Source organism: Delphinus delphis, chromosome 14 (assembly GCF_949987515.2).
Source record: "Delphinus delphis chromosome 14, mDelDel1.2, whole genome shotgun sequence".
NCBI lineage: Eukaryota > Metazoa > Chordata > Mammalia > Artiodactyla > Delphinidae > Delphinus > Delphinus delphis.
The window spans coordinates 12,212,318-12,224,960 of record NC_082696.1 but is presented as its reverse complement, the minus strand read 5'-3'; the positions used below and the strand labels follow the sequence as shown (position 1 = coordinate 12,224,960).

Genomic DNA, 12,643 nt, shown 5'->3' with positions numbered 1-12,643 from the left:
TTCCTTTTATCTGGTGGTATTATATACACGTCTATACATTGCTTTGTTTTAATAGCTCTTCATTGTGTGTTAAAACTTTAGTTGACACGTGATATTCAAGATTTCACATATATAATGGCTTAGAATGAGACCCAACTAGCTTCTGAATTTTTTTTTCAACTGATTGTGCTTGAATTTTACCAATAAACAGATAGCTGGAGGAAGAAAAGGGGAAACAATTCAGTATTAATAATCAATATTCTGTTCCATTAAAACTATAAAATGCCAGAAATGACTTGCCCTCCTCATAACACCCTTTCTAAAGAAAATAATTTTTTTAATAGATGATTCCTCCCAGGGGCTGTGCTTATGTCTGCATGGTTCATCGACAAGATGCATTTCGGGCTCTTCAGAAACTTAGTTCCGGGTCCTATAAAATTGGGTCCAAGGTCATTAAGGTGAGATTGGGGGGCACGTGCTCTTATTTTATTGGATTGTTAGAATGTTTCCTGTATTTAATTCATCTTCTTCTTTAATGTTATAGGCAAACCTTGACAAATTTATTATTTTAGTATTGTTAAATTATAGAATTTGGCTATAGGTAAAACAATAACCAAAATTTTATTCAAGCAGTTCTTCAAAATCACACATGCACGGTATTCTTAGTCAACCCGGGCACCATTTTATGAGCAGAACTTTTTCATTTTTACAAGTTTGTCTTTCATTCACTCCTTCCCAATGCTTCCTAATCCTACCCCTTAATTATATTATTAATGTCTCCTTTTTAACATCTTGTCTTATACAACTCAGGCCCTTGTGAAGGGTTTATTTATGTATATTTGTTTCCTCTTAGTCTTTGAGTATTTATTGTGTATTTTTCCATTTTTACTTCTTATAACTAATTTACATTTTATTTCTGCTATTTGGAGTTAATTTATTCCATAGTTTTAGCAACTGAATTAAAAATTTTTAAATTACTTTCAAGGGAGTTAATATGCCCGTGCTTTCTCATTTTATGGCAGAGAGTTTATGTAAGCTAAAGTGTCACTGGTCTCTTGGAGTACCAAGATTTTGTTTAACTATTCTAATTATCGCTAATGTAGGTTGACATTTTTATGGTGAAAAGTAGATTTGGTTTATTTCTGGAAATGTGTTGTTTTAAGGCCATAGTAAGAAGTGGAAATAAATCCCATATTATAAACACCACCGCTATCTAATGCAGGTTTTATTTTACAAACAAAATCAGAAAATACATGGAAAAAATTTCATTGGCTACTGTTATCCAGCAGTGATGCTTTGCCTGTCCAGCTGATTTTTAAAACTAATTTTATTCATATTTGCATTGTTAGCATATGATTTTGTATGTTTTACCTTGTTTTTACAGTAAACATGAGCTTTCTTTTTTCCTCTCCTCATTCCTGATAGATTGCTTGGGCTTTAAACAAAGGTGTAAAAACAGAATACAAACAATTCTGGGATGTGGATCTTGGAGTAACATATATACCATGGGAAAAAGTTAAAGTGGATGACTTGGAAGGTTTTGCAGAAGGAGGCATGATTGATCAGGAAACTGTAAATACTGGTAAGAGCCCTGTGGGTAGTTTTATTGTTTAAAAATATGCTTGAGGGGTTGTAATTGATAAGAGTTTTACATGTTGGGGTGAATTGTGTTTATTTCCTGGATCTTCCCCATCCTGCAGAAGAGGGGAAAAAGTGAAACATCACCCTGTTCAATGTGTATACTTAATGGGATCTATTCCATAAATGTCAGAGTATATAGATAGTGTTCTAAAACTCTAAATGTAGCCTTTTTATATATGTCTTTTAAAAAGTTTCAGTCTTGGAGAGCATTGTATGTATGGAGGCTTGTAAAGACTAAGTTTTTCAGTCACTTGAGTTTCAATGAGAACCGGGGATTTAGGAAATTCCCTTAAAAAGCTTCCTAGACTATTTTGATTAGTATCTATGTTGAGGATGCCAGGAATAGAATCTCAGAGAGCTGTAGTTCAGATTCATGCTGCTTTAGAAAGCTTACAACCAAGTGATAATCTGGCCCGTTCTTTTGAAAAATTTGTCTTTTTGTTTTAAAATTTTTCAGTTATAAATTCACAGAATAATGGATGCTTGGGAAAGAATTGAAATATGTTATACTTATTTCTTGATATCTTAGCTCTTCTACTAAAATTAGCTAATTTTCAGAATAGTATTTTTGTTCTCAGGCCAATGTACATATTTTCAAACACTTTTTCAGTTGTTTTCTTCTTGTCATTCTCTCTCGCTGTCTTTCTCTCTCCTTTTTGGATGGATGTTCCTCCAGAACATTTATTCATTCAAAAAATATTTCAGTTCCTACTGTGTGCCAGGCATAACTTTAGGAGCTGGGATTATAGCAGTGAGACAGACAAAAATCCTTCCTCTCTTGGAGTGCACATTGTAGTACAGGGGTTGACAACAGCCCATGGGCCAGATCTTACTGGCAGCCTGTTGAGTAAATAAAGTTTTATTGAAACACAGCCATGCTCAGTTGTGTTTACCTATTGTATATGACTTTTTAAAATTCAACAACAGTTGAGTCATTGTAACAGAGAACACATGGCCCGCACAATCTAAAATACTTACAAATAGGAAGAGTTTGCCAACCCATGTTCTAGTGGGAAAAAAATGGATAATAAATAAGATAGATAAACTAGGTAGTATTTCAGTGTTGGTTAAGTTCTAAGAAGAAAAAACAGGGAAAGGGGATAGGCAGTATGGGTGTGGAGCTATTGGAGTTTTAAGTGGTTGAAGAGAGTCTAATGGAGAAGGTGGTATTCAGAGGTGTGAGACATGCAGCTATCTGGGTAAGAGTGTTTCATACAGAGAGAACAGCAAGCGCCAAGTCTGTTAGAAAGTCGTGAGACCAGTATGGCTTGAGCATAGTGAGGAGTGAGTAGTAGGAGATGAAGTCAGAGAGGTGCAGAGGGGCGAAGTCATGTGGTCTTACTAGTCATTCTCATGACTTTGAGCTTTAAGGGAGGCGAACCTGTGGAGGAACCTCTTTGTTCTATTTTTGCATTTTTTTGTATTTTCAGAAAGATCTTTCTGTACTGGGTTAGTACTTGTTGTTTCCCCTTATGCCTTATGACTAAATATAGAATAAGGTTGGTTTGTCTTAAATCAGACAGCCTTTGAGATACGTATCTGTTATATCCCTTTTAAGTGTTTTCTCTAGACTGAATATTTTAGTGTCTTTGATTTGTGCCTCATGTCATGCTGCTTTGAACTCCTTAGTACCCTAATCAGATTTATCTCAGCAGAACCAAATAGGTTGGCACCGACAGCTGTGGACACATCTTAAAAGATGTGCCAAGGTAGATGAAGGACTATTCAGATGTGAAATAAATGTGTACATATAAAATGAAAAATTGCACCTATCCAGAGGAAATCAATTTCAAATATTTTGTTTAGAGTGGGAAAGTGTGAAAAGCTCAGAACCCGTTAAAGAGACGGTCCAGACAACTCAGAGCCCACCTCCAGTTGAAAAGGAGACAGTGGTCACAACCCAGGCAGAGGTTTTCCCTCCACCTGTTGCTATGTTACAGGTTAGTGCTGGGTGTTTTTTTATTGTTTAATGTGGTGTTTTACAGTTTTGTTTTTACTCACATCTTTACTTCATAAAACTTGGAAGAAATTGTCCAAAATATATTAATACTAAATATAAGCATTTTTGAAATTTTCCTTTTAGAAAAAGTGTAATCCATATTTAAATGTTTATTTATTGAACAAATATTTATTGATTGCCTGCTCTGTGACATTCACTGTTCTAGGCACCTGGAATAGGGATACATCAGTGGGAAAAAAAAACAAACACAAATCCCTTCCCTTACGGAGAGTTTGTTCTCAATAGGGGAGACAGAAAATATAAAATTAATAAGTTTATAAGATACTGTGGAGGGGAGAAGGTAGTACAAGGGTCATCAAGAGTGCCTAGGTAGGTGTTTAAAATTTTAAATAAAATGGTGAGGTAGACTTAATTGAGAACAAGACATTTGAGCCACAACTTAAAGTTGCTGAGGCAATTAGTCACGTGGCTATCTGAAGCAAGCGTTAGAGGCAGAGGGAACAACCAGTGCAAAGGCCTGCAGCCAGGAGCATGCTTCGTGTGTTCCTGGAATAACAAGCGGACAAGAATAAAGTGAGTGAGAGGCAACTTAGTGTAAGTGAGACCTCTAGGGGGACTTTGGTTTTCACTCTGAGATGGGGAGCCATTAGAGGACTTTGAAGAAAGGAGTGGCTCAGTCTGGCTTAGAGTTTTAAAGGATTACACTGGCAACTATTTTGAGAATAGAATAGTGGGCATTGATAAAAGCAAAGAGACCAGTTAAAAGTTGCAGCAATCCAGGTGAGAGATGATGGTGGCTCAGACTGGACTGATGGCAGTGAAGGCAACGAGAAGTCGTCAGATCCTAGGTGTATTGTCATGGTGTGGCCAGTGCGCGTGGTTAGATTTGAGTTGTGAGGAAGAGCAGAGGCAAGGTTTTTGGTCTGAGAAATTGGAAAGATGGAGTTACCATTATCTGAGAATGAAAAAGACTGTGGAAGTGTGGTTTGGGAAGGACAGTTGGGAGTTCAGTTTTATGCGTGTGAAGTTTGAAGTGTCTTACTACACAGCAAAGTTGAGATGTTGAATAGACCATTGATACAGTGTGAACTTTAGGAGAGGGGTACAGCCATGCCATAATACAGATAAATATTTGGGAATTGTTGTACCTAGGATGAGTAAAAGGATTTATGATTAAGAGTAGAAAACAAATTAATGAGAAATTCAGCCATTTTAAAGCTGTTAGTGACATGCTTCCTAATGGTGATTAGATCGCATAATATAGCTAGGTATTATAAATGTAGTAGGAGATGGCAGTGTAAAATTGAGCATGCTATTCACTGTTGAAGTAGGTGCCCACATCTTTACATCACTCGAATGTAAGGTAGATTTCACAATCTCTACACATACTGTTTGTTGAAAAATACTGTCTTGCTTTTACCTCAAGTAAGTTCACTTATAAGAATACAAAAAGGAAGAAAAAAAAAACCAAAACAACTTAATATAATGATATTTGTTACTTTCCTATAAAAGAAACAGAAATAATTTATCTTTGGTTGTCCTAAGATGTAATCGTTGCAGATGGATAAAATGATACATGGACTTTTTATTTTCTATCCACAAAAGATTCCAGTAGCTCCAGCAGTGCCTACAGTTAGTTTAGTCCCACCAGCATTTCCTGTGTCAATGCCAGTTCCTCCTCCTGGATTCAGTCCAATTCCTCCACCGCCTTTTCTCCGCGCAAGTTTTAACCCTTCACAACCACCTCCTGGTAAGAAATTTTCATCTTATCGTTTCAACTCTATTTAGAATATCATTTAAAATGTTCTTTTTCCAGGTTTAAACGCTGTAGAGCAGTGATTCTCAAACCATAGCTTACATGCGAATCACTTGGAGGGCGTGTTAAAGCACAGGTCGCTGGCCCAGCCTCCTTTTGAGTCAGTGGAACTGAGGTGGGGCAGGACAGTTGCATTGCGAACAAGTTCCCAGCTGATGCGTATTGTTGCTGGACCACACTTTAAGAAGCACTGACAGAAAAGAAATGGAATCCTTTAAAATCATTGAAATGCCTTAAGATGATTTAAAATTTATGTTGAAGTTTTTATATAAAAGTTCTCTATAGTTATCACCCATTCATCAGAAAGTATGCATTAAATTATATAGATTAGTCCTCCTAAAAATCATTAGATTTCCATTTTGACATTAGAAATTATAGTATATCTTAAAATGCTAATTGAATTCATAATACTTTTTTTGACCTAATAAATTATAGATAAACAAGTTCCTTGAATCATTGTTTCTAGGTAAAAACTATAGGTTACTTAACATTTATCAATTAAATATAAATAATTGCTTACATAGGTTAGAGATAGAGCTTTTCGTATTAGATCGTGGAAGGCTTAGACAAATAAAGGAGAGAGATAATACAAGGGATCAAACGATATATGTTGTTTTTCAGAACTATTTTTTTTGAACTTCATGAATTATTTGTGTACTATAGAAAAGAAGTACTGAATTGACTTCTGTAATTTAAGTTCTTAGTCATTGAATAGAGTTCCTAAAAACTGTCAACAAGGCCAAAAAGTAAATTCATTGTCTGAAAACGATTGTAATTTGTCATGTAATGTAAATTTTTTAAATTACAGTTTAATACATAATTTGAAATTGATGCAGATTTTAATAAGAACTTTATCTTTTAATATTTTAAATATTGGAAAACTACTCATCAGATATCTTCAATCACAAATCTGTATTTGTGATTAAAATTTTTTCTCAGAAGGTATTTTTAAATGATTTTTTCAAAAAACATACCACATGGATTTTATAGAGTCTTTATCTAGCATTCATTTGTTGAAAACCACATCTTTTTTTCCCGTTATTCTTAGCCACTATTTTCTATTGGAATTTAATGGTAGCTCTATATTTTAAAAATGCTAGGGAAGCAGGTTTATAGTTTGATCATATGATATTTAAAATCATAAAACAGCCAATATTAAATTTATTTTATTTATTCCTTACTTATTTTTTATTAAGATTTGTTTCAGTGCTCAAAATAAAATATAGTAACATCCAAGGTTAATAAAAGTATTCTGATATAGTGGGTAAACAGCATATACATCAGAGAAGTACAATAGCACATTTTACAGATGACATTATTGCATATAATGTTATCAGCTGCTTAAAATACAATGTTTAACTTCCGGTACAGTCACCATGCTAACATATAAACAGGTTGCCTAGCTTGACTTAATCGTTGATTTTACAGCAGCATAGAGCATGCCAAGTAAATAAGTAGTACATGCTCATGATGGAGCTCTCTGCTTTACTTAGCTTACGGAGGATCAAATAAGGTAGTGTATATAAAAGTAATTTTTTAAATGGAAAATATATTCATAAATATGAGGTAGTAATGACTGTTTTAAGAATGTAGGATTTCATTTATAGCTGTTGGAATGTTTGATTTAAAAGAAAGTAACACTTTTTGTTATTTTATTTTTGGTCTTTTTTTTTTCCATGTAGGTTTCATGCCACCTCCAGTTCCACCACCTGTTGTACCACCACCTACTATTCCACCAGTAGTACCAACATGTGAGTTTTCTACTTTAAGAATTTTCTTTCTTTATGATAGTGATAATGTGTTGGTTCTCATTTTTGTGAATTATTGTTAATTTTTTTATCATAGAAGTTTTCAGACAAATGCATTTTTTGGGTTAAATGATTTCTAACAAATTAACAGTATCATATGACAGTTCAGATTTGCTCTGTTGTATCAAATTTGTGTTTTTTGTTTTATGTATAAAATGTCTTAATCTAGAGCAGCCCCACCCACACCCCCCTTTTTAAAAATGCTTCATGTCTTTGACTTGTTGAAAAGCAGTTCACTTCTGTATGCAAGATCCCAAATAATGGGTTTGGTTTTTTTGCTTCTTTGTGGTATCTTCCTTGAATCTCCTGCAAATAGAAAGTTTTTAGCACCATAGGCTTGTTTAGAATATGCTTCAACTTTTTTGATAAGAATACTTAACAAGTGGGGTGCTGTGGACTTGATATTATATCACATCAGGAGCCTGTGCAGTGCCTTCATGTCCCACTTTTTTTTTTTTGCGGTACGCAGGCCTCTCACTGTTGTGGCCTCTCCCATTGCGTAGCACAGGTTGCAGATGCGCAGGCCCAGCGGCCATGGCTCACGGGCCCAGCCGCTCCGCGGCATGTGGGATCTTCCCGGACCAGGGCACGAACCTGTGTCCCCTGCATCGGCAGGCGGACTCTCAACCACTGCGCCACCAGGGAAGCCCGTCCCACTTTTAATGATGTCATAATGGATCAGAGCATTCAGATAGTGGGACCTGGTCATTTAAAAAAGTTGCCCTTCAAATTTTCATCAGATGGTTTCATCTTTTGATTATTATTGCTGAATCTACTTTTCATTAGTTGCAAAGTGGTGACCTTCCGAATTTTGTAATTCCTTCCACATTTCTTAGCAGGGATTTTTTCTGTAAAGAAAAACTTTCTCTTATCAACTAGTAGTATTTAGTTACCTTGAAGTACAGTTGTACAGGAGAAGCTAAATTCTTGCCTGTAAGTGCAATTTTTCAGAGTAATGAGTTCTATGGATATTACCTGTGATATCCAGTGACTGAAGGTGGGGGAGGATTTCTCTTATTTCTCCTTCTCCACTCCCTTCCCTCTACTTTTTTCTCCTTCACTTTTAGTAGTGTTTATGGATTAATGCATTTTTACTTCCAAGTGGTTGCATTCACCTTTCTTTTTGAAGTTCAGTTTGTTCATTTTTGGACAGTAAGAGCCTTTCATGTTACTTCTCTATTCTTTTGAGATGACTGCATCAGTTTTTGAGAGCTTTTTGACCTAATACTAGACCAAAGGACTTTATTGTAAAGAGAGTGTATATGATACAGTTTTACGTTTTGGTGTTATAACCTACTTTTCTTACATTTTTAAACTCTTTTCTCTCCTTCAGTGTTTAGACAACATTAGAATCCTTTTTGTGTTACTGTTGGTTAATTAGGAAGAATTGTTTATTCTTTCTGAAAATTAGAAAAGTGTTCAGAAGCCGTTTCTGAATTCACCATTCACAGAGACTCACCTTACTTAGAGCCTCCCTCCCAGTTGTTTCTCCTTACACTGTTCATTTTGGAAAACCGAGGGTCAATTAAAGGAGAAGGAGAAACACCACTGTGTGCCAGCTGCTCCCCTAATTGTTCACACTGTCTTATCTAATTCTCATAATTCCCATACATGATCCCGGTTGATTTTTATCCCAATTTTACAGCTCTGTTCTGTGCTAACAGTTTGTCTAGGTAGTCCAGAGTTAAATGTGAGGATAATAGTTTCTAAAATCCCAAAGTACATGATTTAGTAGTGTTGTGAAATAAATTTGACTAGAAATTCTGTGTGTGATTTTTATACTCCTCTAGCTTAGTTTTTTAACATACAGGTGACATATACAGAAGAGTTTTTCTACCCGTTCTTTATGCCTTTTTTATATCTTTATAAAAAGGAAATGGTTTTACCTTTTTATGTGTAGTTCTCACCTGATGAGTTTCCTGCCTCATTTGACAAATGGTAGTGAATGTAAAGACCCTCGTACTTACAGATTCAACGGGATTGGGCAGATTTTCACTCTCATATTTGTTGGTTTTCGTCAATCATTTCTCTATATTTAGATATTCCCATACTGGCATCCTTGAAAAATTATGATTTTTTTTTTAATTGCTGGGATTTTGTTCTTAAGTATGGATCCTTATTTTACTAAACATTTCTCTTGAAAATATTTCTAAAAATTGTTGTTTTTCCCTATTTTTAAAAAATGAAGCTTTCTAAATATAATTTAGCTTCTTCAGGATGACTCATTTGTCACTTTGAGCATCAGTTATTATATAATGTGCTAGGTGATACAGAGATGCCATTAAGTGAAACACTCAAGCTGCCAGAAGTTAGTTTTCATTATAAACGAAATAAAGGGACCAGAAGAGAATTCACATATGTCATGTTAACTGAGCAGTCTTACCAAATAATTGGGGAAAGAGGATAGGAAGTCATTTAAAACTTTGGCAAGACCAGTGTTGGTCATACTTAATATTTTTACCTAGCACATGAATTGATTAGCTAATTAAATCTGAAATATATATTCTCCTTCTTTAAACAGCTTTAGTGCAGCCGCCATTATCTATGACTCCAGAAACTGTGAAAGATGTTGGATTTGGTAGCCTTGTTTTGCCAGGTGGTTCTGTTGCCAGCAGTCTTGCTACTTCCACTCTGCCAGCTGGAAGTGTTTTTAATCCTCCAACTAAACAAGCAGAGCCTGAAGAAAAAGTACCTCATCTTATAGACCACCAGATTTCTTCTGGTGAAAACACCAGATCAGGTAAAAAGAAAAAAGAAATCCCCAGAGATACATAGCTAAATCATAATCACTACTTCTCTATATTGGTGTTTAATTCTTAGGTGCCATGAATGTGTAAAACATTTATCTCCTAAAATTCCTGTTAAAAACAAATTTGGCATTCTCTTCAGGATAGTATAGATTTTGACACCTTTCCATTAAGACTCCTTCTCCTCCTGTTTTTGGCCTATTGGAACTGTTTTAATGTGTTATCAAAATAAGATTGCACAAAATATGTATACTTACAGAAAGATTAAAACAAACAAGTATTAGTTATAAGTAACTACTACCAGATATCCAGCTAGGTCTAGAAGATAAATATAGTTTTGAAAGCAGCGAGTCCTTTTTTTTTTTTTTTCTTCCTGCAACCGTAAAGCAGTTTATTTACTTGCATGATGCCACACACAGGCTTTAAGTAGCAGAGCCAGGAATTAAACTCTCTTTTTTAGATTTTTTAAACCTGCAAGCTCAGTGTTCTTTTGGCTACACTATACATCTTTTTTTTTTTTTTTCTTTGACATCTTGGAGTATAATTGCTTTACAATGGTGTGTTAGTTTCTGCTTTATAACAAAGTGAATCAGCTATACGTATACATATATCCCCATATCTCCTCCCTCTTGCGTCTCCCTCCCACACTCCCTATCCCACCCCTCTAGGTGGTCACAAAGCACCGAGCTGATCTCCCTGGGCTATGTGGCTGCCTCCCACTAGCTATCTGTTTTACATTCGGTAGTGTATGTCCATGCCACTCTCTCCCTTCGTCCCAGCTAACCCTTCCCCCTCCCGGTGTCCTCAAGTCCTTTCTCTACGTCTGTGTCTTTATTCCTGTACTGCCCCTGGATCTTCAGGACCAAAGTCCTTCTTTTATGGCACCACTGTTAGTATATTAAGAATTGTTTGTACTTTAGAAAGACTTTTGTTAAAGGTGGAGAATCAGTATAAAACCTGATATTTTTATTTAACTTAAAAAGATTCATGTAAAGATTTTAGGTAGCAGCCCCACTTATGTTTTAATATTAAATTTCACTACGTATGGTATTAATTTTAGCTTTAATTTTTTAATATCTAGTGTACCTGTGGATTCTTGGGGGGATACAAGTAACTGATTAAACTAACTGCTGGAAGTTATAGCATTAATAATTATAAACATAGTTTCCTTTTCACACCAGAATGATTGTTTGTGTTATTTTTCTTCTTTCCATTTTAGTGATTCCAAATGATGTTTCAGGTGGCTCTGCAATTTTAGGAGGACAGCCGCCAAATGTGACGAACAATTCTGGAATTCTGGGAGTCCAAAGACCAAATGTATCAAGTAATAATGAAATTCTTGGAGTCCGGCCATCTAATGTTTCCAATAGTTCTGGGATTATTGGAGCCCAGCCACCAAATATTCTAAATAACTCTGGAATTTTGGGAATACAGCCACCAAGTGTGTCAAGTAGTTCTGGACTTCTGGGCATGCTACCCCCAAATATACCTAACAATTCTGGACTTATGGGAGTACAGCCACCCAGTGTTCCAAATACTTCTGGACTTTTGGGAACACAGCCACCAGCTGGGCCTCAAAATTTACCCCCTTTAAATCTTTCTAATCAAAGGATGCCTGCAATGCCAATGTTAGACATTCGTCCAGGACTAATACCACAGACACCTGGACCAAGATTCCCTTTAATGCAGCCTGGAATTCCACCTCAGCGGGGACTCCCTCCCCCAGCGGTGCTTGATTCAGCTCTTCATCCACCACCCCGTGGTCCTTTTGCTCCAGGAGATATTTTTAGTCCACCTGAAAGACCTTTTCTAGTTCCTGGAAGACAAAGTGTAGACAACGTTGCTAATCCAGAAAAAAGGATACCACTTGGGAATGATAACATTCAACAGGAAGGAGATAGAGATTACCGGTTTCCTCCCATAGAAACCAGGGAAACCATTAGTAGACCTCCCCCGGTGGATGTTAGGGATGTGGTTGGACGGCCTGTAGATCCAAGAGAAGGTCCTGGAAGGCCTCCATTAGATGGTAGAGATCACTTTGGACGACCTCCTGTAGATATTAGAGAGAACCTTGTGAGGCCAGGCATAGATCATCTTGGTCGAAGAGACCACTTTGGCTTTACTCAAGAGAAGCCCTGGGGGCATAGAGATTTTGACGAGAGAGAGCATCGGGTTCTGCCTGTCTATGGTGGTCCAAAAGGCTTACATGAAGAAAGAGGTAGATTTCGGTCTGGAAACTATCGGTTTGATCCTAGAAGTGGTCCTTGGAACAGAGGATTTGGACAAGAAGTTCACAGAGATTTTGATGACCGCAGAAGACCCTGGGAGAGGCAAAGGGATAGGGATGACAGAGATTTTGATTTCTGCAGAGAAATTAATGGAAGTCGTTTTGGACGAGATAGAATTCAAAACACCTGGGTCCCCCCTCCTCATGCTCGGGTTTTTGATTTTTTTGAAGGGGCCACTTCTCAGCGAAAAGGTGATAATGTGCCTCAGGTTAATGGTGAAAATACCGAGAGACATGCTCAGCCACCACCTTTACCAGCACAGAGTGATCCTGAACTTTATGAAAAACTGACATCTTCAAGTGAAATAAACAAGGAGAAGAGTGACACAGTTGCTGATATAGAGAGTGAACCAGTGGTAGAAAGCACAGAAACTGAGGGGACATAATCATCACTCAGTAGGTAAA

General features: G+C 36.4%; 1 protein-coding gene across 1 annotated transcript in view; it reads left to right on the top strand.

Annotated features, from left to right (window-relative positions):
- The window catches only part of LOC132436828 (rho guanine nucleotide exchange factor TIAM2), a 434,430-nt gene that overhangs the window by 64,451 nt on the left and 357,336 nt on the right, over positions 1–12,643 (top strand). Inside the window, 7 exon segments of the mRNA XM_060029732.1 lie at positions 324–437; positions 1,405–1,561; positions 3,427–3,560; positions 5,186–5,330; positions 7,079–7,147; positions 9,726–9,944; positions 11,171–12,634. Of these exon segments, the coding sequence (XP_059885715.1) occupies positions 324–437; positions 1,405–1,561; positions 3,427–3,560; positions 5,186–5,330; positions 7,079–7,147; positions 9,726–9,944; positions 11,171–12,634 (2,302 nt within the window).